Source organism: Primulina tabacum, chromosome 7 (genome assembly GCF_025594145.1).
Source record: "Primulina tabacum isolate GXHZ01 chromosome 7, ASM2559414v2, whole genome shotgun sequence".
NCBI classification, from domain to species: domain Eukaryota; kingdom Viridiplantae; phylum Streptophyta; class Magnoliopsida; order Lamiales; family Gesneriaceae; genus Primulina; species Primulina tabacum.
Window position 1 is genome coordinate 20,253,058 of NC_134556.1, and position 26,564 is coordinate 20,279,621.

The 26,564-nt window shown below is 37.0% G+C and overlaps 2 protein-coding genes and 2 long non-coding RNA genes across 4 annotated transcripts; 3 read left to right on the plus strand and 1 right to left on the minus strand.

Annotated features, from left to right (window-relative positions):
* Positions 1-593: 593 nt before the first annotated feature.
* LOC142550597 (uncharacterized) lies at positions 594-914 on the plus strand. Its single transcript, XM_075659670.1, has one exon. It carries the CDS (start codon positions 594-596, stop codon positions 912-914), a length of 321 nt encoding a protein of 106 aa, XP_075515785.1.
* Positions 915-5,496: 4,582 nt separating this feature from the next.
* On the plus strand, positions 5,497-7,780 carry LOC142550827 (uncharacterized). The gene is made up of 5 exons (XR_012821414.1): positions 5,497-5,739; positions 5,833-6,706; positions 7,022-7,306; positions 7,416-7,520; positions 7,699-7,780. It is a non-coding gene; the product is annotated as an uncharacterized LOC142550827 (long non-coding RNA).
* Positions 7,781-13,991: 6,211 nt separating this feature from the next.
* LOC142550598 (uncharacterized) lies at positions 13,992-14,417 on the minus strand. Its single transcript, XM_075659671.1, has 2 exons — positions 14,108-14,417; positions 13,992-14,017 (listed from the first exon to the last, which is right to left on the minus strand). Exons 1-2 carry the CDS (start codon positions 14,415-14,417, stop codon positions 13,992-13,994), a joined length of 336 nt encoding a protein of 111 aa, XP_075515786.1.
* A 10,092-nt stretch (positions 14,418-24,509) lies between these two features.
* Positions 24,510-26,564, plus strand: LOC142550828 (uncharacterized). The gene is made up of 3 exons (XR_012821415.1): positions 24,510-24,679; positions 25,571-26,092; positions 26,225-26,564. It is a non-coding gene; the product is annotated as an uncharacterized LOC142550828 (long non-coding RNA).

Consider the following 26,564-nt stretch of genomic DNA (forward strand, 5'->3'; position numbering starts at 1 on the left):
ACAGAAAATTTTACCAGTTATTTCAGTGCAGGCTCCAAGGAGCAAACATTTTTTTTTACTGTGATTATCAGTTCAGTTATGCACGTATTATAATTGCTCAGTACAGATTATTTCAGCATGCCTGAGGACAGGATATGTTATCTCATGCATATTTTAATTCAGATTTTTACTCGTTACCTGCGATATAAGCATGCTGAGTCTTTAGGCTCACTAGACTTGATTGTTGTAGGTACTGATGAGGCCAGGGCCGAGGGCGGGGACCAGTGAGCCAGCTTGGGTCGGCAGTAGTGGCACCCGAGGACCTCAGAGCAGCAGTTGTTATTTTATTCCGCAAACATTTTATCAGTCGTTGGATATTTTTAAATTGTGATTTTTGGCAAACTTTATTTTCTTCCGCTGCAATATTTTGAAATATTGAACTTGATTCACCAGTGATTTTATGAATGAGGCCATTTAACTTCTTTTAAAAAGAAAATTTTTAATTTTCCGCAAATTTTCATGCAAGAAGTTCTAAGGCATTTTACAGTACCATTTGAAATAGGGGGTAAATTGGTGGAAAATCTATCTGTGATTCAGGAGCAAGTGTGAATATAATGCCTAGTTATCTTTACGAGAAACTTGGATTGAGTAGGATAAAGCCCACAGGACTAAGCTTTCAGATGGTAGATAAATCGGTCAGGACATCGCTGGGTATTGTGGAAGATGTTGAACTTAAGATTGATAAATTAAGGCTTCTAGCAGATTTTGTGGTGCTAGACATGGGAAACAGTCAGAATGTTCGTGCTATTTTAGGACGACCATTTTTGGCTACTGCTGGAGCCGTCATTGATTTGAGAAAAGAAAAACTGACCATGGAGGTTGATGGTCAAAATGTAGAACTCAAGGCTTCCAAGATATCATACGATCCACCATGAACAGGATTGGTATAGTCGGGCTGATGACGTTAAACCAAGCACTGCGTGGGAGGCAACCCACAAATTTTAATTTTTAGCATTCAATTTGTTTTTATTATTTTATTTTATTTTAGTCCCTTAGTTGTTAATTTAACCCACCACCAGATCTATCACCGCCGCAGCCCATAGACGATGATGCTGAAGATGCTGCGAATGATGACTCGAGCCCCGAGTTATGACACTCGTGCGCGAGGTATGTGTTGTCGTGTTCTTTATTTCTATACATTGAGGACAATGAATACTTTAAGTTTGGGGGGGTGAATTTTTGCTTGCATGTTAAAATTATTATTATTATTTTTAATTACTCAGTAGTTAAATTGATTTTTTGGTTCTTCTTTAGTTTTTTAGTTATTGCATGCTAGATTTGTTAGGAGAAGTCATGGATAAGTAAAATGTGTGACCGATGATGAAAATTGAATTGCGATCCTGAAGTATATATGTGTTCATGATAACTTAGGAGTCACAATTATTTTGCACTGTCGTGTTTGTTGATACTATCGTTGCTTAGAGACAAGTTGCATGACTGTGATGCTAAATAGATGAGGGAGATCTGATTTTTGGTAATTTTTGCATTACATTGATTCACACTTTTGCAAACATAGAAATGATCTAGGCAATTTTTTTCACAATATCTTTGGGCCTTTGTTCTTTGTTTACTATCAATTGTAGCCCTTTGAGCTTCGAATTAACTGAGATGCTGAGAATTTCTTTTGTACCCACCTCGTATATCATTTTTTGTTGAGCAAATGCATGTGATTAGTTGGTATGAGTTGACTAATGGATTGACGGAAATCTAGAACTTGCTTGAAAACTTTTCGATGCGAAATACGGATAATATGTGATATAGGAATGATTTAGGCGATCTTTGGAGCCGTTTTGAGCCTTCGAGCCTACCAAATGAACATGAAATATCCCTAGTGTCCCATTTTGAGCCTATTAAAAATCAAGTGGTGTATGTCAATGACATACAATTAGCCCCCACTTGTATCTATTCTACATCCCACAACGACTACCTAATGAAGCTTATACACTTATTCCCCTACCTAATTTTGAGAGAAATAAGTTCATGGGTATTGTAATGATTCAAATACTCCTTGAAAAGAAAAGAAAAATTGAAGTGTGCAAAAAGGAGTTGAAAAAAAAAAGGGAACAAAAAAACAATCAAGGGAATGAATCAAACAAAAGTGGTGAAAAAGGAAAAGTTCGAAAATGGAGGATATGATGGGGAAGAAAGCAATAAAGTGATGGTGAATGAAATGATAGTGAAAATGATGAAGATTTGATTATTTCTCTCAAATTTTGATTTCCATACCCTTTATTGTAGCCGTGAGCCGTGGCCTAACGTTACAAGCCTACAAGACCTATTAACCTTGTCACATTTATCCAATATACTAGTGGAGAAAGGTTGTTTAAGTCAAGCCTATGGATACCTGAAAAACATTGTCAACGAGTATAAACTTTAATCACTTGCGTGCAAGCATCTCATTGTGTGATTTCATCTTTGGCATACTTGTGTTGACCATCTTTCGAGCCGAATAATCACCGATAAAGTCCTATGTGATCTGTGAATGCAAATTTATATGTTGATGGAATGTGAGTTGAACTGAACTGATGATTTCTTGATTCTATAAGGCGAATGGGCATTACAACTCTATTTGAGCATTCGACGGGGTAAATGAACATTGACATATTACACACACAAGTGACTCTTGGAAAATCGTGAATTACATGAAATTAGATAAGTCGGAGGTCAATATCACTTTTCGCATATCCATGACTTTAGTAGTTGCGTAAATCTTTTCCTTGATCATTAGCTTTTATTCTATTTTGCTCGGGACTAGCAAAAGTTCAAGTTTGGGGGTTTGATAAGTGCAAGATTTTCACTTAGTTTACATTAAAATCCATTTTGAATTATGCTTGTTTCGAACAGAATTATGCGTTTTTGATTTGTTTTTGTTGTCATTCCAGGAGTGGAGAAAATAGTGGAAACGAAGCCAAGTAGATGCAAGAAAATAGAGCCGTGCACCGTAAAGAATAGCTGAGAGCAGGTATTAAACAGAAGTGCGCGCAGCCGCGCGCACAGGTACATAGGCGAGAGACCAGAAGCCTGCGCGCCACCGCGCAACATCACGCGCACCCGTGCGCACGGAAGCAGCAAAAAACCCGAGAGGCACGCGCGAGAGTGCGAGATCGCGCGCACCAGCGCGCGCGCAGAAATGAACTAGCGACCAGAATGATGCGCGCCACCGCGCGCGCCGTGCGTCCAGATAATTATAAAAGCGCGATGGCTAGGTCAGAAACCGGGGCTTCCGGGGGGAAAGAAACACGGGGGCAGCCGTCATTGGAGAAAAGAACGAGGAAACGCACAAGCAAACACAAGACGAAGATTCAGAGTGCGAAGAACTGTCACAAATACAAAGAACAACGGATCCGGGGACGGAGACGACACTTCTGATTTGTTATCTTTTCCTTCGCTTTCTATATTCTACTGTGTAGCGATGTCTAGACTCACGAATATGTCTTGTTTTCGCTTGGATTTCGTGATGAACTAAATTTCCATTCTAGAGAATGATGTAGCTTTGTGGATACGATAATTTGACATGGTTATTTTATATGATTGAATTCCATTTTATATTTAATTGTGTTTCTCTGTGTTTATTTCACTGCAATTTACTGGCCATAAATTGTTTGTTGTTTGATTAATTCTATAACTCGGGAGAGGGACTAGGATTATAGATCATTAGAGACACATCGTTGAATGTTTATAGTGTTCGGAAGGCGTATAACTTTAGCGAGGCTTATGTAAGAATATTGTTTGCAATTATCATTTAAACTTAGATTTTATTAGGAATAATTGAATCGAATTTTGATTGATACAATTTATTCGTCACTTGGGAAAGGGGGAATAAAATAATTAAGTGTTCTTGGTCATTACATAATTGAAATTCGTGAATATAAAGTTAACTGAGAATAATTATCGTGGAAACTTGGTGAAATCATTTCTCTAGATATCTTCTCTCATTGTTATTTCTCAATTCGGTGATTAGATTAATTATTTGTTTTCAATTAATTCGTTTAAGTAAACCAAATCTCTTTTGATTTTTCTAAATAAAGTTGAGACTATTTTAATTACAAGCATTGATATAATTTTAGTTTACACTCCTCGTGGGATCGACACTCGTACTTAAAAATTCATTTTACTATAACTTGACGTCGTGCGCTTGCGAGCAATTAAGAAAACACGCAACAATGATTGATAGGTTATGGGGTGGGTTTATTTCATAATATATAGTTAATTACACCTTAATCAAGCCTAGGCTCATTAGTGGGGTTAATTAGGCCCATTAGTGCTTAATTAAAATATTAAAAATAATTTTGTTTAAATAAGTCTGTGAATTTATTAGCCGGGTTGTCAAAACGTTTGTATTTTTGTTGAAAAACTAACACCGATAAAATTTAAGCCTCGACATATAAAATCACATAAAAATTCTTTATTTTCAAAAATATTAAAAAGCACCAACCATATTTTAAATAATTAAAAACAATTATTTAATAAAACCATTTTCTATTTTTTTCAGCCCTCAGTCTCCATTCTTCGATCGCAACTCGAATAACCTTTAAAAATATATTTTAATGAAACCATGTAGAAAAATATTTTTAAACATGCAAATATGCACAACATAATTAATTCATGCAATTAAAACATTTAATTAAAATACAAGAGAATTTAATAATTTGTGTGCATGTAGTTCGCGTGGATTTTTAAATTTTCGGGGCGTTACAATTTGCAGGTATGTACTTTACGTAGGTTGAATTTTGGACGTTACAGTGTGTGTGTAGGTTTTAGGGTTTAATTATATATTTAAAAAACAAAAAGGCTTTCTGAATCAATTAGTTAATGCGCTTAATTTAACCTTAGTTTTTACATAATAAATTAGGTCAATTAAGATTAATAAATCAATTAGGCCTCAAATTAAAAGTTTTAAAAATACATATTTTCAAAAATCTCATATAAATTATATAAAATTCCTTGCTCCACTAATTAATTAAATTTTGACCTTAAAAAAGTTAAAATTTTTGAATTATTTAAAATAAACGTTTTCGTAACTAAAAATAAAAATTTAGCTTTTAAATCTTTATCATCTTAATCGTCTCCGGTCCTCCATTCCTTGCCAACGATCGATATTCATCTGAAAATGCTTTTCCGCAGCACGTCATCAACAGCGTGCTTTTAAAGCACGCTGCGAATATTACTTTTAATGGCAGGCACAATATGTGCGCTGTTAATATTGTTGCACTTGACAATAATTAAGGGCGTGCATTATAAGCACGTTGCGGAAAGTAATATCCGCAGCGTGCATTTATGTGTGCTGTTAATATTATATACTATCCGCAGCGTGCATTTATGTGTGCTGTTAATAACCTATACATTAACGGTGCGCATTAAAAGCACGCTGCAGATAGTAATATTATATTCTATCCGCAGCGTGCATTTATGTGCGCTGTTAAATACATATGCAATTATACTGGTATTACACAACACAATACGAGAGAGAGAGAGTGAAACCCCAAATCTCTTAACCCTTCCCCTCCTCTCTTCGGTGTTCTGCGTCCCGACTCCAACCACCGCTGCGTGTTATCCGGCAACCAGAGATTGGAGCGCAGTAGCCAGCAACCTTGTTCTCCTAACCTTGCTCCTCCTTCCCTGCCTCAGATTGGAAGAACTAGCGTGAGTGGGAGCCCTGTTTCAGTCTTTTTCCGTGCGCGATTTTTTCCTCCGTTTTCGGTGATTGTGTCTCTCAATTTTATTGTTATTTAGTGGTTTGTTGTTGAGAAGTCGAAGCCACAATGTTTTCCCTGTTATCCCTGTGATTTTCAGCCAATTTTAGATCTGCCCAATCACGATTCCGGCAAGTTTTCCTGCGAGATACAACCTTTGCACCATCTTGAGACCACCACTACCCGTTCAATTTCGATTCTTGGAGCATTTTAGCTTGAATTCCAGTCTATATTTCAGGTATACAAGCTATCTGGATTCGAGTATTTTTCCAATCCGATTTAATTGGTTTTCTCATCCTCATTTTTTCCAATCCGATTTAATTGGTCAATTCATTCAACTTGTGGGAATGCTACTTGAGTATCATATATAACCACATGGAGGTGGAATATCTGTCTTGGGATTCTTCACATGGAGGTGGATTTTCGCCCTCTGTTTTGGCCATATTTTTCATCTCTGGTATTCCTTGGAATCTTAATTCTTTTAGGAGCATCACTTATGACTTGTACATATACAACACAGATCCTCATAGTGAAGGTAGCAAAAAGGTCTGATTTTGATGACTGTTGGTTTTTTCCATCTGGATAGCCTTTAATATGTTCGTATTTGGTAATGCTATACGTGGTTTGCAAGTGGTCTTTGCTCTGTATTGCTTTCTTAGTATGTTGCACATACATTGTATTTTTTTAGCAGTTATTGCTTCATGTCACATGTGTTATTCCTGATATAAGTTGAATGATTTAATTTCATTGAGTATTTTTTCTTGAAAGTAATATTTTTAGCATAAAAAATAACTTAAAACCAAAATTGAGTGCTTTTTTTCGTTAAGTCATATTGTAGCCCAAGATTCAAGATACATTCATATTCGATGATCGTAGCACCACCATCGACACCAAGGATTTAAAGAGATATCGTTCCACAACAATTCTAGACGAGATTAAAGATCGAAGATAGTTACATCTTTCGCTATAAACAGGTATACTGAGAAAATGTTTCCATTTTCCATATTTTAGTTGCTAGAATATTGATTCGATTCTATTTTATATCATTTATTCCATTTTTTATTAAACCTCCATCCAAGAATTACCGTCGATGTTTTTGCATAAATGGATCAAAGAATTACCATCGATGTAAGTAATACCACTTCTATGAATAACGCGTAATGATGCGTTAATTGTTTTTTAGCTGTTGGAGAGAAAATGATAATAAAATTAATATTTTATTTTTAAAATATTAACACAATTTTCCCCTTCTCGGTTTTATCTCGTTTGCTCATAATTTTTTTTTTCAGAAAGAAATACAAGAATGTCCACCTGAATCTCAAAACACAACTAACATTGTTGATGATGCAATTAGCCTTGTGTTTGGCAAGGAAGCTCGGGGTATAGTTCGCGGAATTGGCTTCAGAGTTACACCATTGAAAGTTGGAGCTTCTGTGAAACAAAATGGACCTGTTCAACAACTTCAAACGATGGTACAAAGCCTTCAACAACAAATGCAACAAAATCAGCTAGGAATGCAAGAAATGAGGTCCATGTTTTTGCAAAGTATGAATCAACAAAATCAGTAAGAACATGTTAGTAACTAAACAACATATAAAAAATATGTTTGGTATATATATAACACTTAAATGCTTTTGAATTATCATGATTACATCGCTTGACACGATTTGGTTGTAAAATTAGGTTGCTAATGGTGGCATTGGTAGCGGTATTGGGAATGAAGTTGGTAGTAATTTTGATATCGATGTTGGTGCCAAGAAAAATGGTAATTTTGATCATGTTTCTCAGGTATTATCTTTAAATAATGAAGTTGGTAGTAATTTTGATATCGATGTTGGTGCCAAGAAAAATGGTAATTTTGATCATGTTTCTAAGGTATTATCTTTAAATTATGTATTTTTAAACCGCAAAATTGTTACAAAAATAGACATGGTTGAATCAATAGCTTTTCATTGTTTATTTACAGTCAAATTTGAGGAATGTGAGTCTTGGAGATATCCATGCTAATATTAAATGTAAGCTGCTTCATTGGTGTGCTGATGAATTAGCAAACACAAAAGTTCATCACGTTGTTCTTGGTTGATCGTGTTGGAAAGTTTGGGTTGATAAGGTTTTGATGGAGAAGGTGGACCTAATTCGACCAAATGATGAAATGCAGTTTCTCGAGGACGCGATAGGAAGCACGGTAGCATGGTTATCTAAATTTATAGTATTGTGTTATTGATAAATACTCTACTGATTTGCGTGTATTCAAAGTTTAATCATTGTTATATATGTACCAGCTAGTTGTTACAGATTCCGTATCTTGCTTTGGATTTTCAGACTTTCTGTTTTGATATACTGAAAAACAATGATTTTTATCAATTACTAAACTTAAAGTTGTACTAAATTTTTGTAAAATTTTGGTTTATCGTTTTTGTCCATTCGATTTATTTTTTTAACGAATTTGATTTTATCGGCTTGCAAACGAACGATTTAGAATTTGTTTGCATGTTGTGGATATGAATATTAATGGTGTACATTGCATGTTAGAGTAGATTCTCTTATACCTATGGTATCATGAATATTTTCATATTACATAAATCAATACCATATTTTATAAAACTTAATGGGCTATATTTTAATTCAATTAAAATATAATTATTAAAGCCCATTTGAACTTTAATAAATTAGCATGATGAGCTTATTCTCTTACAAGCCCATGATCCATGCTCCCATTATATTAATATCATCATAATCCCAATCGATGATCCAACATCATCGATATGACAATTTCAACTTATTTGTTATTATGATGCACAATTTAATTTCGAGATCACCAGTGTCTAAATAAGGCAGGTGTACTCCTTTTGACTGTTTTAACGGTCATGCTCTCAAAATTTCTATAAGCTTTTATAAACTTTATTTATAAGCTTATCGATTGATCATATCAAACTTATTTCTCATAAATTCAACTCATTGAATTTATTATCTCAACGGGAACAAGTAAACCAGTACTTGTGTGACCATCAATGGTTCAGGGATACAGATAGCCGTGGGTTCACAACTCTTTGTGATTCAGGACATAATCCTTTAATCGAGCTTACTTTAATTTGCCCCATTCCATGCACCAACATTTGATCATGAGAATGTCAGAAACTATTTTCTGATTAAACCCATCGAATCATGGTAAGAGCGTCTAGTAGCATCGCCCCACGACTCCCTAGGTATCACTGATAGTGCCTGCAAAAACCAGTCGATTATGATTAACGTACAGTACGGTCCCTTCATCTCATATATCTCGATCGAATCTGCAATCATTGGTTCATCGAGGGTTGCATAACAATTAGATAACTATGTGACGCATATAATAGTGGCATCGCATGTACTATTGGAGAACTCCTTCTCCAACGTATATTTCATACTCTGGCCAGAGATTCCACGCACTATTATTTCATCAGATCACATATAGGATATCCACACCCGTAGGTGAGCGGTGAATCCCCGACTACAATGCACTGGCTCCTACATGTGTCGCAATTGTACTCAATCTCGCCACCTAATGACTCTCCTGGAGTCGGTAAACGAGTCAAAGCACAGCTCTAGGATATAGAGCCTCAGTGTTGTCCCGGGTCGTAAGGACTAATAGCGTACAATCATAACCACAGACTTATCCTCTCGATGAATGATAATGACATGGAAAGTCCGAGGGAGGGTTGTTTGGTATAATCATCATATTACTATCCATCTGCATGTTTGGACATCTCTATGCCCTTAACAAGAAACGCAGTACACAACATCACAGATGCTAGTCTCAGATAAACAGGGTCTAAAAATTTTTCTTTCTTAAAATGCAAGTGCGAAACGTACTGGAATTTACTAATATACATCTCAGTATAGAAGTACAATAATGTACAATAATCATGAAACTAGACTAAGTGATATGAATCTTTGTACGAACGAATAGCAAACACAATTAAAATCAAATCGCGCCCTCAATTCACTGACGAACAAAGAATCGTTGTTGTCCCGATCTTTTGAATCAAGCGTGTGTGTTTTGATTTTCACCTCTAAACTATGAAAAGTCTAGCGGCTGTTAGGGAACGTCTGTTAGGGAACGTCTCGGGCACTGTTTTGGATAATAAGCTTGAATTGTTTATGCCTAGGGTGCGATTTTTTGATTTTTCAAATTTTTGAGAAAAATTGTTATCATAAAAAATTGGTTCAATTTTTCTTTTAAAAAATTACTTTTAGGAAAATTAATATTTTCTTGTAAAATAAATAATTAGAATATGATTTTAATTATTTATATTAAAAGTGAGTTTTACAAGAAATCAATTATTATTGAATTAATTGGAAATTAAATAAAGGTGTTTATTTAATTTATTAAATTATTTAATAATTATGGTGGTTAGTGATAAATTATTAGATATATGATTTATCAGTTAATTAAATTTCTTTAATTAATTGGTGTTAATATTTGATATTAAATACATGAAGGATGATCGAGAGCATTGATCAATGTGTTAGGTGTATGTTAGGATACTTTACTGTTTTATTCATTTTGTTAAGATTTGATATTTTTAAAGTGGGACTGGTTTATGGCCCGTTCTCTTCCCATGAGATGTATCCCTTATATGCCATGGCTATTTAAATATAATTATTAGAAATAATGGGAGATCAAGACTGAAAGATGGTGGGCTCGATGCACAAGATGAAGACATGTAAAATATTGGAAGCTTTTGTAAAAAGTTGCATTTGCATCCCTGCATTCACCTAGGTTTTGGACCTGAATCCATGTTTGGCTCGCATGGATCTAATAGTAGGCGATCGATCATCCTTATCTGTTGTTGAATGTCATATTATGATATATGCGATATATAGTAATATGCATGTATGTATATTATTAAATAATATAGTTGCATGAATCCGGCAAACATACAAACATGGCACACGATTTTTAAATTAAAATGATAAGACAATTTTAAAATTAAAATCCCTCATTTTGAATATGATTCAAAATTTATATCAAACCGAAAAAGTAAAACATTTTAGACAAGACTCACAAGTTGGTAGAGAATTTATGTCTCACAAGTCAAACATGCCTTCTCCCACTAGCTTGTGCGTCCCTCTTTGGAAAATATGACCTAGTCTAGCGTACCATATTTGTGCGGGATTTGGATCTTCTATTTTCTTTTTGTTTGTTGTTGTTTTCGTACGCACTTGGATATTGTTTATCGGAATATCCTTTAATTTTATGTTATAGAGATCGTCTGTTAATTCTCCAGTTCCAATCAAACATTCATTCTTGTATAAATTGCAAACACCTTTAGCAAAAACACAAGAATAACCATCCCTATCAAGCATAGAAATAGAAATAATATTTTTAACCAATTCAGGAACAAATAAAACGTCTCTAAAAAACAACTTAAAATTATTGTCTAAAATTAAAGTAACGTCTCCAACGGCAGTGGCATTTACTCTTGCTCAATTTCCTAGTCTTAGAAAGGTCTCACCATCTCTAAGCCTCTTGCTTCTTCCCATCACCTGCAAATCATTGCATAGATGAGAATCACATCCGGTATCCAATACCCAAGAAGAGGAATTAATATAAACATTAACTTCAATATAAAAATACCATGGCCAGAACGCTTCTGGGCAAGATACTGCGTGCATTTACGCCACCAATGTCCAGGCTTGTTACAGTGGAAACAGACATGCTCTGACTTGTCGGGCTTTGAGGGCCCCGGAGTAGGTTTCTTGTATGGCTTTTTGTTGGGCTTGTTCTTCTTTAGAGGGGCAGAACGCTTCTTGCCTTTATTTGGGGCTCCCTTTTTCGTACCAGACGAAGAACCCACAAGAAGAACAGGCTTCTCCTTTTTGATTGTGGCCTCATAAGTAGTGAGCATATTGACCAACTCTTCAAGGGTGGCCTCAAGCTTGTTCATATTAAAGTTAACCACAAATCCATCGAACGAAGGGGGTATGATAGCAGGAGAATATCAGTCAAGAGCTCACTAGGAATAACCACGTCGAGTCCCACCAACTTCTCAATGAGCTCAATCGTCCTCACACCATGCTCATGGACAGAAGTCTCATCTCGCAGACGTGTAGTCATGAGTTCTTTCACAGTAGCATGTCTCTCTGAGCGAGTCTGTACTCCATACAACTCTTTCAGATGAAGGTGAATGTCAGCAGCATTCGCAGCCTCCTCGAACCGCCTCTGCAGTTCATTCGACATAGAAGCCAAAATATAATTTTAGCTTGGAGATCATGGTCCCACCATTTAATCATCAAATGACTACCCATCTGCATGTTTGAACATCTCTATGATCTTACCAAGAAACGCAGTACACAACATCACATATGCTAGTCTCAAGCTCAAGAGACCTTCCGCGCAGCGTGTGCGTGGCCAGCATGCAACGTGGTGCGCGGCCTGCGCGCCGCGGGCGCACTGCTGTGCGCGCAGGCGTGCCTGCGACTGCCCGAAACGTTCAGGCAGCGCGGGCGGCTGCCCGGGAACGTCTCGGGCCTTTTTTTGGATAATGGGCTTGAATTGTTTGGGCTTAAGGTGCGATTTTTTGATTTTTCAAATTTTTGGGCAAAATTGTTATTTTTGAAAATTGGTTCAATTTTTTTTTGAAAAATTACTTTTTGGAAAATTAATAATTTTCTTGTAAAATAAATAATTGGAATATGATTTTAATTATTTATGGTAAAAATGAGTTTTACAAGAAATCAATTATTATTGAATTAATTGGAAATTAAATAAAGGTGTTTATTTAATTTATTAAATTCTTTAATAATTGTGGTGGTTAGTGATAAATTATTAGATATATGATTTATCAGTTAATTAAATTTCTTTAATTAATTGGTGTTAATATTTGATATTAAATGCATGAAGGATGATCAAGAGCCTTGACCAATGTGTTTGGTGAATGTTAGTTTATTATACTGTTTTATTCATTTTGTTAATATTTGATATTTTTAAAGTGGGTCTGGTTTATGGTTTGTTCCCACCCTATGAGATGTATCCCTTATGTGCCATTGCTATTTAAATGTAATTATTAGAAATAGTGGGAAATCAAGACTGGAAGATGGTGGGCTCGATGCACAAGATGAAGACATGTAAAATATTGGAAGCTTTTGTAAAAAGTTGCATTTGCATCCCTGCATTCACCTAGGTTTTGGACCTGAATCCATGTTTGGCTCGCATGGATCTAATAGTAGGCGATCGATCATCCAGATCTGTTGTTGAATGTCATATTATGATATATGCGATATATAGTAATATGCATGTATGTATATTATTAAATAATATAGTTGCATGAATCCGGCAAACATACAAACATGGCACACGATTTTTAAATTAAAATGATAAGACAATTTTAAAATTAAAATCCCTCATTTTGAATATGATTCAAAATTTATATCAAACCGAAAAAGTAAAAATTAAAAGAGTTTAATTTTTCCTTGCCTTCCATCAACCGTAGTTGCATGTTGATCGCTACCCACGGACAGTGTCGGGCTCATATTATTGGGGAGGCCTGGACGCCGGAAAGCTGTGACTTCTACAGCTGATTTTCTACTTCAGATCTGAACTCTTTGAACTTTTAAAATGCTTCAGATTTGTGTTTCCTCAAATAAACGTACCCATACCTCGAATGGTTATCAGTAAAGGTAATGAAGTAGGAATGCTCAAATTTTGTGCTAACACTTAGCGGGACACAAACGTCCGTGTGGATCAAATCCAGTAGACCATGCGCACGTTCCACGTTTCCATTTAATGGAGTTTTAGTCATTTTTTCTTTTAGACAAGACTCACAAGTTGGTAAAGAATTTATGTCTCACAAGTCAAACATGCCTTCTCCCACTAGCTTGTGCGTCCCTCTTTGGAAAATATGACCTAGTCTAGCGTACCATATTTGTGCGGGATTTGGATCTTCTATTTTCCTTTTGTTTGTTGTTGTTTTCGTACGCACTTGGATATTGTTTATCGGAATATCCTTTAATTTTATGTTATAGAGATCGTCTGTTAATTCTCCAGTTCCAATCAAACATTCATTCTTGTATAAATTGCAAACACCTTTAGCAAAAACACAAGAATAACCATCCCTATAGAGCATAGAAATAGAAATAATATTTTTAACCAATTCAGGAACAAATAAAACGTCTCTAAAAAACAACTTAAAATTATTGTCTAAAATTAAAGTAACGTCTCCAACAGCAGTGGCATTTACTCTTGCTCAATTTCCTAGTCTTAGAAAGGTCTCACCATCTCTAAGCCTTTTGCTTCTTCCCATCACCTGCAAATCATTGCATAGATGAGAATCACATCCGGATCCAATACCCAAGAAGAGGAATTAATATAAACATTAACTTCAATATAAAAATACCATGGCCAGAACGCTTCTGGGCAAGATACAGCGTGCAATTACGCCACCAATGTCCAGGCTTGTTACAGTGGAAACAGACATGCTCTGACTTGTCGGGCTTTGAGGGCCCCGGAGTAGGTTTCTTGTATGGCTTTTTGTTGGGCTTGTTCTTCTTTAGAGGGGCAGAACGCTTCTTGCCTTTATTTGGGGCTCCCTTTTTCGTACCAGACGAAGAACCCACAAGAAGAACAGGCTTCTCCTTTTTGATTGTGGCCTCATAAGTAGTGAGCATATTGATCAACTCTTCAAGGGTGGCCTCAAGCTTGTTCATATTAAAGTTAACCACAAATCCATCGAACGAGGGGGGTATGATAGCAGGAGAATATCAGTCAAGAGCTCACTAGGAATAACCACGTCGAGTCCCACCAACTTCTCAATGAGCTCAATCGTCCTCACACCATGCTCATGGACAGAAGTCTCATCTCGCAGACGTGTAGTCATGAGTTCTTTCACAGTAGCATGTCTCTCTGAGCGAGTCTGTACTCCATACAACTCTTTCAGATGAAGGTGAATGTCAGCAGCATTCGCAGCCTCCTCGAACCGCCTCTGCAGTTCATTCGACATAGAAGCCAAAATATAATTTTAGCTTGGAGATCATGGTCCCACCATTTAATCATCAAATGACTACCCATCTGCATGTTTGAACATCTCTATGATCTTACCAAGAAACGCAGTACACAACATCACATATGCTAGTCTCAAACTCAAGAGACCTTCCGCGCAGCGTGTGCGAGGCCAGCATGCAACGTGCAGCGCGGCCTGCGCGCCGCGGGCGCACTGCTGTGCGCGCAGGCGTGCCTGCGACTGCCCGAAACGTTCAGGCAGCGCGGGCGGCTGCCCGGGAACGTCTCGGGCCTTTTTTTGGATAATGGGCTTGAATTGTTTGGGCTTAAGGTGCGATTTTCTGATTTTTCAAATTTTTGGGCAAAATTGTTATTTTTGAAAATTGGTTCAATTTTTTTTTGAAAAATTACTTTTTGGAAAATTAATAATTTTCTTGTAAAATAAATAATTAGAATATGATTTTAATTATTTATGGTAAAAATGAGTTTTACAAGAAATCAATTATTATTGAATTAATTGAAAATTAAATAAAGGTGTTTATTTAATTTATTAAATTCTTTAATAATTGTGGTGGTTAGTGATAAATTATTAGATATATGATTTATCAGTTAATTAAATTTCTTTAATTAATTGATGTTAATATTTGATATTAAATGCATGAAGGATGATCGAGAGCCTTGACCAATGTGTTTGGTGAATGTTAGTTTATTATACTGTTTTATTCATTTTGTTAATATTTGATATTTTTAAAGTGGGCCTGGTTTATGGCTTGTTCCCACCCTATGAGATGTATCCCTTATGTGCCATGGCTATTTAAATGTAATTATTAGAAATAGTGGGAGATCAAGACTGGAAGATGGTGGGCTCGATGCACAAGATGAAGACATGTAAAATATTGGAAGTTTTTGTAATAAGTTGCATTTGCATCCCTGCATTCACCTAGGTTTTGGACTTAGATCCATGTTTGGCTCGCATGGATCTAATAGTGTAGGCGATCGATCATCCTTATCTGTTGTTGAATGTCATATTATGATATATGCGATATATAGTAATAGGCATGTATGTATATTATTAAATAATATAGTTGAATAAATCTGGCAAACATACAAACATGGCACACGATTTTTAAATTAAAATGATGAGGCAATGTTAAAATTAAAATCCCTCATTTTGGATATGATTCAAAACCGAAAAAGTAAAAATTAAAAGAGTTTAATATTTCCTTGTCTTCCATCAACTGTGGTTGCATGTTGATCGCTACCCGTGGACAGTGTCTGGCTCATATTATTGGGGAGGTCTGGACGCCGGAAAGCTGTGACTTCCACCGGACATATGATGTGAATTGAGTGGAACTCCTATGACTTCGGCTCATATTACTGGGGGAACTAATGGCGACCGTCCATTACAGTTCAATATTGATGGGTTGGTTTGACACGTGAAAATAAACGGCGTCATATTATTGTGTCCTTATTAAACGTGAGGTAAAACACACGGAGGTTGCATAGGGATGCAATTGGATTCTACCTTTTAGAAATTATAATTGGCTGATATTATTCAGGATTATAATTGGCTAATTGGACTCTACGTGCCCACTAAGGAAATACGATTTCCCTTTTTCATCAGAGGGTGGTGGAAATTTCAAAATAGTGGGAGGGAAATTTATAAAATAAAAATCCATATTTTATATCTTAGAATTATTTTAAAATTATCAGTAACCATGATCTGTTTTCATTTTTCAGTATATTTACGAAGACTGCTCGTAACCCGCTTTCAATCATTCTCCATCAAAACAAATTGACTGGCCCTAACTATAATGACTGGTTTCGAAATTAAAAGATTGTTTTGAACTCGGAAAAGATTGTGTATGTACTTGATAAGAAGCCACCGAAGGAGGCAGCTTCGGACGTCAGTGAGACTGAACTAGCTAAGCTTGAGAAATGATGGGACCATGATCTCCAAGCTAAAAGCTATATGTTGGCTTCTATGTCGAATGAACTGCATGTGAGAACCCGAATTTAATTATTCAGTATTTGACAAGAATTAGAAATAATTATTTTAAAGTGCTAAATTAAAATAATTACGCCAAATAATTATACTTGTGTGTTAAAAATATGTATTAGAAAATATCGAAATTATAGACGATATTAAAATGCATATCGGAATTTAATAGCACGCGAGAGTTGTAATTTTTGGATCGGGTCACATTCTAGCAATTGGGCTAAATAATTGAATTCATGTATATAGATATGTGTTATAGGAAGCCCATTTGCCCCAAGCCCAATCCATTTCTTCCTTTAAATCTCTCGTTTCTTCTACAAGCATCCATTTCCTTCTCTTCTTGCATCTCCTCTAGCTACCGAGCTGTTGCTTTGTTAATTTTCCAGCCTCTTAAATGTCATTTTTCTTGGTTCTTTAGAGTGTGAAGAGGTCGATTCTAACTCTATTTCAATTCAAAGGAAGCTTTTGAAGGTAATCCCTAAGCCTAGGTTTTAAAAGTTTGTCCATGGAAGAAGTTGGTTGCTGTTTTTTTCGAGTTGCAGGTTTTTGAGTTCTGTTTTTTGGGTTTTTGGTGTGTTGTGCTCTAAGATTCTTGACTTGTGGTTCATAAAGAACTTATAGCTCTATGTCTAAGATTTCTGTATCCACTGACGAAATGGAATTCCAATTAAAAACGAATTTGATATGATTTTTTTTATCAAACTGTGTCAAAATGGAAGGCTGTGTTGGAGCTGTGCAGATTAGCTTCTGTAATTCGAGTTTATGACATTTATGCTCTCGGATTTTGGACTTGTGATTCAAAAGAGAGTTGTAGAGCTATGCGTTGTCTTCGTATTGATATAAGATTCGTTAAAATCCATTAAGAATTGAGGTCGTTATACTGTTTTTTCCGGAACTGCTCAGTACAGACTTCTGTCCGCGAAGTGTGCATGTAGTAGCGCCTTCTTGTCAATTCTGGGATTATTCTGTTAGGATTCTGGAAATGGTTTTTTCTAGGAAAACTTAGATATTTGAGTTGTCTTTCATCTCCAATTGGTGGATATTGATTTGAGTCAATATTGAGTTAGATATGAATTTTATACTTCTAAGTATCGAAACTAAATCTGTCACAGACCTTGCATCTCATGGTTGCTGGTTTTGGGCGTTTATCAGTGTCGAGATGATTGAATTTCATGTTGAAGTCTTCTGATGAAATATGGCATTTTGAGTTAGGATTCCAGCCATGTATGATAAGTATGTTTTGGTTAAGTTTTCGATGAGTTATGGCCTTACAACCGAGCTTAGGTCCAAGCTGGAATTAGTAAAATTGTTTTTGGCCAAGAGTTGAATATTTATTTGATGGTAATTAATTATTTGCAACAGGTTTTAGTAGCCAGGAAGCACCAAGGAGTTTATAAACTATTGTGGTAATTTAATTTGAAGGTTAAGGTACGGATTGATCGATTCCTTACAGCGTCTATAACGACGTGTAATTAAATTGATGTGATTTTATGAGAAGTATGTGTTTATGTGCTCTTTGTGGTGTTTGGATGTATTTCAAGATTATTCCCAAAATTTTTTTAAATAAATCTGAATTTTTAAATATATTGGAATAATCTATGGATTTATATGCATTGTTGAGCACGCATTCATATCGAGCCATGACTCCGTTGTTTCCGAGATCTCTGTTTACTCTTGGATGAGTTATTTAGACATCAAAGCCGAGGGCGTTTAAGCGTCACACCTCTGATGACTAGCGGAAGGGCCGAGCAGTTCTGCAGACTGACACCCCTGACGCAGATGTGCAGGGCCGAGGGCGTATTTGACACGTCACACCCCTGGCACATGTGGCCATTGTTGTTGCTTTCGTTTCTTTGGATCCAGTTTGATACCCGAGATTATTGGTACCCTACATGCATTGCATTGCATTGATTTTATTACATGTCATTTATTTATGCTGTAATTTATTTGATCTTCGTATTGATGTTTGACCCTTGTCCCTCGGGGCTGCTGTGGTTTGTTTTGTGATTCCATAGCAGGTTATACAGGTGGTTCCGATGCAGCTGGCGGAGCGTCTTCCAGTGGAGCTCAGTGAGTCGGTTTGAGTTGGGAGTCCCCAGATATACTATTTATATTGAGTCATTTGCCGAGGAGATGCCTCGTGTATTTGTATGGTTGTATTTTGAGTGTTGGATATTATTTGGTGTGATCGAGCCTAGCTGGCTCTATGTGCAATTGGTATTCTGTTTGTTTTATTGGACTCTATTTTCGAGTATAAATGTTTTGTTGTGTTGTTTTGGAATTTTTGGTATGTCCTATTTACGGGAAGGTCATGCCGAAATTTCTGTAGGCCCAAAATGGAAAATTTTTACTCATTTTCGCTGTTTACGCTAATAAATCCTGTTGTTTGATAATTAAAAATTAATCAGGAGCACGGGCCCTCACTGTTGGTATCAGAGCGTAACTGGGGTATGCTCGAATTAGAGTCTAGGACACTCGAGTTTAGACACAAATAAATTGATTGCGTATTTGATTTACTACTTGCTCTTTATTTGATTTGCATGCTATGATTATTTAACTTAGCTGAGATAGAGCTAGTAGTGAAGTAAGTTTGACGCTTCGTTTATTTGTACCTAGTGGAGTAAGTTTTAAATTTCCTTGAAACCCTTCAGTGCTTACTATTATTTTTTCTGCTTGTGGATTAATCCTTGTGTCTTGTAGAATGGCACCGGGAGGAAGAGGCAGAAAAGGAAAAGAAGTTATCCAAGAGTCTGAAGCTCAGAACATAGGGAATACTGAGGGTATTGACAGAGGTAGACGTGGCTGCCCTAGTGGAAGGGCAAATCAAAATGTGAATATAGAGGTAGAAGTAGAGCAGGAGCCACCAATTCGTCCGGAAAGGCAGGTTGCAAGAAATGTTGAAGTGGATCGCGAAGTTCAGCAGCTGACCCAAAGAATGAGAGAAATGGAGTTAGTGATTGCTAAATTCCAAGATATGCGTCCTCCAAAATTCTTTGGAAATGAAGGTGGTGAAAAAGCAACGGCATGACTGAAGAGTATGAATTATTTATATAATTTTGTGGAGTACACTCCAGAACTGAGACTCAAGTTAGTTGTTTACCAACTCAAAGATCGAGCACAACTGTGGTGGGAAGCCACAGAGGAAGCAATCCGAGAATCTGGTCAGATAATTTCATGGAAGGTATTCCGTACTCATTTTATTCAAGAATACTCGCCTCCATCTTATTATTCTGCTAAGGAAGCCGAGTTCAATCAGTTAGTTCAGGGAAATATGTCAGTGGGAGAGTACGCCTCTCAATTTTCTGCTCTACTAGCTTATGTACCTCATGTATCAAATAGTGATCGATCCAAGCTTTCGCGTTTCATGCAAGGACTGAATCGTACGATACATACGTTGGTTATGACTGGAGCACCAACTTCTTATGCAGAAGCGGTAGAGAAAGCAAAGAATATTGAGGCTAGTTTGCTTTGGGGAGGATCACAACAGGTTCCATCTTTTACTTCCCAAGGGTCCGGGAGTAGCATTCAGATGCCCGTGGGCATACCTCCTTATCAGCCTCCACAGTCAAACCAGCCACCGAAGAAATAGAAATTCAGAGCTAAAAGAAAGCAGTTTAAGAAGAAGTCTTACAGTAGTTCATCTAGTTCAGGCAGTTCTCGTGGAGAAAGACCTAGTGGTTATGTTCGAGATTCTTGTGGGAGATGTGGAGGTAGGCATCCTACTATCCAGTGCACAGGAGTTCAGGGAGACTGCCATACATGTGGATTACCGGGACATTATGCGAGAGTTTGTCCTAATGCGGGAAGACAGCAGTATCAGCCCTCACAGTTTAGCCAGTTTCCACGAGCCCCAGTGCCTAGACCATCTACTCCATAGCCTAGCTACCAACAGCCGAGAGGATCTGCTCAGCAGTACTTTCCAGGACCTCAGCAGGCTAGGGTGCATGCTTTGACATAGGACCAGGCTCATGAGACGCCCGGAGGGGTCATTGCAGGTATATGCTTTATTTTTTATCATCCTGCACGTCTATTGATAGACACGGGAGCATCTCATTCATTTCTGTCTGCTGCATTTATCGATGAGCATGAGATAGCTACTACCTTGTTGTTGGATACGGTGTCTGTGTCTACCCCTGCTGGTGTGTATTTGATGTCTCGTGAGATAGTTCTGAACTGTGTGATTAGATTTGATGATAACCTTATGATAACTAATCTAATCAAATTATCTATGTCTGACTTCGACAGTATTTTGAGAATGGATACTTTGTCGAATTATCGAGCCACCGTTGATTGTTTCCATGGAGTTGTCGGATTTAGACCTTATTTTGGCGATAAGTGGAACTTTTATGGTAATGATTCTCAGTCACGCATTCCATTAGTGTCAGCAATGGAAATGTTTAGACTACTATCGGCAGGGAATGAAGGATTCATGATTTATGCAGTTGATGTCACCCAGGAAGAAATGTTGAAAGTTTCAGATATTCTTGTGGTAAAGGATTTTCCTGATGTATTTCCTGATCAAATTCCTGGCTTTCCGCCTCAAAGGAAAATAGATTTCAGTATTGAGTTAATGTCAGGGACGAATCAAATTTCTAGAGCATCGTATCGTTTGGCTCTAGCGGAGTTGAAAGAACTCAAGGAACAATTACGAGACTTATTGGAGAAAGGTTATATTAGACCAAGTATGTCACCTTGGGGAGCTCCAGTATTGTTTGTAAAGAAGAAAGACGGGACGATGAGGATGTGTATTGATTACCGGCAGTTGAATAAAGCTACAGTGAAGAATAAATATCCACTCCCGCGTATCGATGACTTGTTTGATCAGTTGCAGGGTACGTCTGTATATTCCAAGATCGATCTTCGTTCTGGATATCATCAGCTTAGATTTAGAGAAGAAGATGTTCCTAAAACTGCATTTCGGACACGTTATGGGCATTATGAATTCTTAGTCATGCCTTTTGGATTGACTAATGCTCCAGCGGTTTTCATGGATTTGATGAACCGTGTTTTTCGAGAATTTTTAGACAAATTTGTTATTGTCTTCATCGATGACATTTTGATTTATTCAAAAACAAAGAAGGAGCATCGAGAACATTTGAGACTAGTCCTCCAAACACTCAGAGCAGCACAATTATATGCTAAATTTTCTAAGTGTGAATTTTGGTTGGACAGAGTAGTCTTTTTGGGTCATGTTATATCTGCTCAAGGAGTTTCAGTGGATCCCAGTAAAGTCGAAGCTGTTATTAATTGGCCAACACCAACAAATGTTTCTGAGATTCGCAGCTTTCTGGGATTAGCAGGGTATTATAGGCGTTTTATTGAAAGATTTTCCGTTATTGCAAGGCCTATGACTCAATTAACGCAAAAAGATCGACGTTTTGTGTGGACTGCAGAATGTGAATCAAGTTTTCAGACTTTGAAGGAAAAGTTGACAACAGCTCCAGTGTTAGCTTTACCTTCAGGCTCAGGTGGATTTGTTGTATGTACAGATGCTTTTTTGAATGGACTGGGATGTGTTTTAATGCAAAATGGGAGAGTGATTGCATATGCATCTCGACAGTTGAAGCCACATGAGACTCGATATCCAGTTCATGATTTAGAATTGGCTGCCATTGTGTTTGCGTTAAAAATATGGCTTCATTATCTGTACGGTGAACAATTTGTAATTTATTCTAATCACAAGAGTTTCAAATATCTTTTCACACAATCCGACTTGAACATGAGACAACGTCGATGGATGGAGTTTCTTAAAGACTTTGATTGTGAGATTCAATATCAACCAGGGCGAATGAATCTAGTTGCAGATGCACTTAGCAGGAAAGCTCAAAACGCTATGCTGACATCTCTGAATATTTCTAAAGTCCACGAGCATTTGGAAACATCAGGATGGACTTATCAAACAAGTGGAGATTACTTTATAGTTTCATCTATCAAAGTCGAGCCAAAGATAATATCAAGTATTAAAGCAGCGCAGAAAACTGATCCGCATATTCATAGATTGAAAGAATTGGCTCAAACAGATCAGTCAGATAAGTTAACCGTTGCCTCAGATGGTAGTTTGCGCTTTAATGGGAGACTTGTGGTTCCTAATTTGATAGATTTGAAAGAAGCTATACTACGTGAAGCACATTGTAGTCGACATAGCATTCATCCAGGAAATCGAAAGATGTATCATACTTTGAGAGCTCATTATTGGTGGGAAGGTATGAAGAAGGAAATTTCTGATTTCGTGGCTAAATGTTTAACTTGCCAACAGGTTAAAGCTGAACGAATGAGACCTGGCGGTATGTTAAATAGTCTGGAAGTACCACAGTGGAATTGGGAGCACATTGCTATGGATTTCGTGACACACCTACCTCGTTCTAACAGTGGTTGTGATGCAATTTGGGTGATTGTTGATAGATTGTCTAAATCAGCCCATTTTATTCCATATGACCGTACTTGTACTTACAAGAAAATGGAGAAATTGTATATTGATCATGTGGTGAGATTGCATGGTGTGCCAATAACCATAGTATCAGACCGCGATCCAAGGTTTACTTCAAAATTTTGGAGTAGTTTGCAATCAGCTTTGGGTTCAAAGTTGGCCATGAGCACTGCTTATCATCCCCAAACAGATGGTCAGTCAGAAAGAACCATCCAGACTCTAGAGGATATGTTACGAGCAGTTGTAATGGATTTCAGAGGTGGTTGGCAAGAATCATTGTCTTTGGTCGAATTCTCTTACAACAATAGTTTTCAGACAACAATCGGTATGGCACCATTTGAAGCTTTATATGGCAGAAAGTGCAGATCTCCGATTTGTTGGGAGGATGTAGGAGAACGACAGATGTCTAAACCAGAGTTTGTACAAGAAATGAAAGATAAAGTTGAATTGATAAGTAAAAGAATGAAAGCAGCCCAGGATCGTCAAGCAAGTTATGCTAATAAAAGGCGTCGGCCTTTAGAGTTCCAGGTTGGTGATTATGTTTTCTTGAAAGTATCGCCGTTTCGTGGTACTATGAGATTTGGACGTAAAGGGAAGTTAGCTCCACGTTATATTGGTCCGTATGGGATTGTTGAGAGGATTGGCACTTTGGCTTATCGTTTGGACTTGCCGCAGAGTTTGTCTGCGATACACGATGTCTTTCATGTATCGATGCTGCGGAAGTACGAGCCAGATCCATCTCATGTTTTGAGTACCGAGGATGTGGAGTTAGGTAGTTCCCTAAGTTATGTTGAGCAGCCGGTTCAAATTCTTGATCGCAAAGAGAAGCAACTCAGGAACAAGACGATTACTTTGGTTTTGGTGCAGTGGAGTAGACATGGGATAGAAGAAGCTACATGGGAGTTAGAGGCTCGAATGCGTCAAGAGTGGCCTCACTTGTTTGAAAATATGATGAATAACTCCATGTACTCAGATTTTCCTATGTATTATCAGTGGTAAATGTTTTAACCACTTTGTGTACTAGTGTTTTGTATGTTAGATTTCAAAGACGAAATCTTTTATTAGGAGGGGAGAATGTGAGAACCCGAATTTAATTATTCAGTATTTGACAAGAATTAGAAATAATTATTTTAAAGTGCTAAATTAAAATAATTACGCCAAATAATAATACTTGTGTGTTAAAAATATGTATTAGCAAATATCGGAATTATAGACGATATTAAAATGCATATCGGAATTTAATAGCACGCGAGAGTTGTAATTTTTGGATCGGGTCATATTCTAGCAATTGGGATAAATAATTGAATTCATGTATATAGATATGTGTTATAGGAAGCCCATTTGCCCCAAGCCCAATCCATTTCTTCCTTTAAATCTCTCGTTTCTTCTACAAGCATCCATTTCCTTCTCTTCTTGCATCTCCTCTAGCTACCGAGCTGTTGCTTCGTTAATTTTCCAGCCTCTTGCTTGTCATTTTTCTTGGTTCTTTAGAGTGTGAAGAGGTCGATTCTAACTCTATTTCAGTTCAAAGGAAGCTTTTGAAGGTAATCCCTAAGCCTAGGTTTTAAAAGTTTGTCCATGGAAGAAGTTGGTTGCTGTTTTTTTCGAGTTGCAGGTTTTTGAGTTCTGTTTTTTGGGTTTTTGGTGTGTCGTGCTCTAAGATTCTTGACTTGTGGTTCATTAAGAACTTATAGCTCTATGTCTAAGCTTTCCGTAGCCACTGACAAAATGGAATTTCAATTAAAAACGGATTTGATATGATTTTTTTTACCAAACTGTGTCAAAATGGAAGGCTGTGTTGGAGCTGTGCAGATTAGCTTCTGTAATTCGAGTTTATGACATTTATTCTCTCAGATTTTGGACTTGTGATTCAAAAGAGAGTTGTAGATCTATGCGTTGTCTTCATATTGATATAAGATTCGTTTAAATCCATTAAGAATTGAGGTCGTTATGCTGTTTTTGCCGGAACTGCTCAGTACAGACTTCTGTCCGCGAAGTGTGCATGTAGTAGCGCCTTCTTGTTAATTCTAGGATTATTCTGTTAGGATTCTGGAAATGGTTTCTTCTAGGAAAACTTAGATATTTGAGTTGTCTTTCATCTCCAATTGGCGGATATTGATTTGAGTCAATAATGAGTTAGATATGAATTTTATACTTCTAAGTGTCGAAACTAAATCTGTCACAGACCTTGCATCTCATGGTTGCTGGTTTTGGGTGTTTTTCAGTTTCGAGATGATTGAATTTCATGTTGAAGTCTTCTGATGAAATATGGAATTTTGAGTTACGATTCCAGCCATGTATGATAAGTATGTGTTGGTTAAGTTTTGGTTGAGTAATGGCCTTACAACCGAGCTTAGGTCCAAGCTGGAATTAGTAAAATTGTTTTTGGCTAAGAGTTGAATATTTATTTGATGGTAATTAATTATTTGCCACAGGTTTTAGTAGCCAGGAAGCACCAAGGAGTTTATAAACTATTGTGGTAATTTAATTTGAAGGTTAAGGTACGGATTGATCGATTCCTTACAGCGTCTATAACGACGTGTAATTAAATTGATGTGATTTTATGAGAAGTATGTGTTTATGTGCTCTTTGTGGTGTTTGGATGTATTTCAAGATTATTCCTCAAAATTTTTTTAAATAAATCTGAATTTTTAAATATATTGGAATAATCTATGGATTTATATGCATTGTTGAGCACGCATTCATATCGAGCCATGACTCTGTTGTTTCCGAGATCTCTGTTTACTCTTGGATGAGTTATTTAGACATCAGAGCCGAGGGCGTTTAAGCGTCAAACCTCTGATGACTAGCGAAAGGGCCGAGCAGTTCTGCAGACTGACACCCCTGACGCAGATGTGCAGGGCCGAGGGCGTATTTGACACGTCACACCCCTGGCACATGTGGCCACAATTGTTGCTTTCGTTTCTTTGGATCAAGTTTGATACCCGAGATTATTGGTACCCTACATGCATTGCATTGCATTGATTTTATTACATGTCATTTATTTATGTTTTAATTTATTTGATCTTCGTACTGAGGTTTGACCCGTGTCCCTCGGGGCTGCTGTGGTTTGTTTTGTGATTCTATAGCAGGTTATACATGTGGTTCTGATGCAGCTAGCGGAGCGTCTGCCAGTGGAGCCCAGTGAGTCGGTTTGAGTTGGGAGTCCCCATATATACTATTTATATTGAGTCATTTGCCGAGGAGATGCCTCGTGTATTTGTATGGTTGTATTTTGAGTGTTGGATATTATTTGGTGTGATCGAGCCTAGCTGGCTCTATGTGCAATTGGTATTCTGTTTGTTTTATTGGACTCTATTTTCGAGTATAAATGTTTTGTTGTGTTGTTTTGGAATTTTTGGTATGTCCTATTTACGGGGAGGTCATGCCGAAATTTCTGTAGGCCTAAAATTGAAAATTTTTACTCGT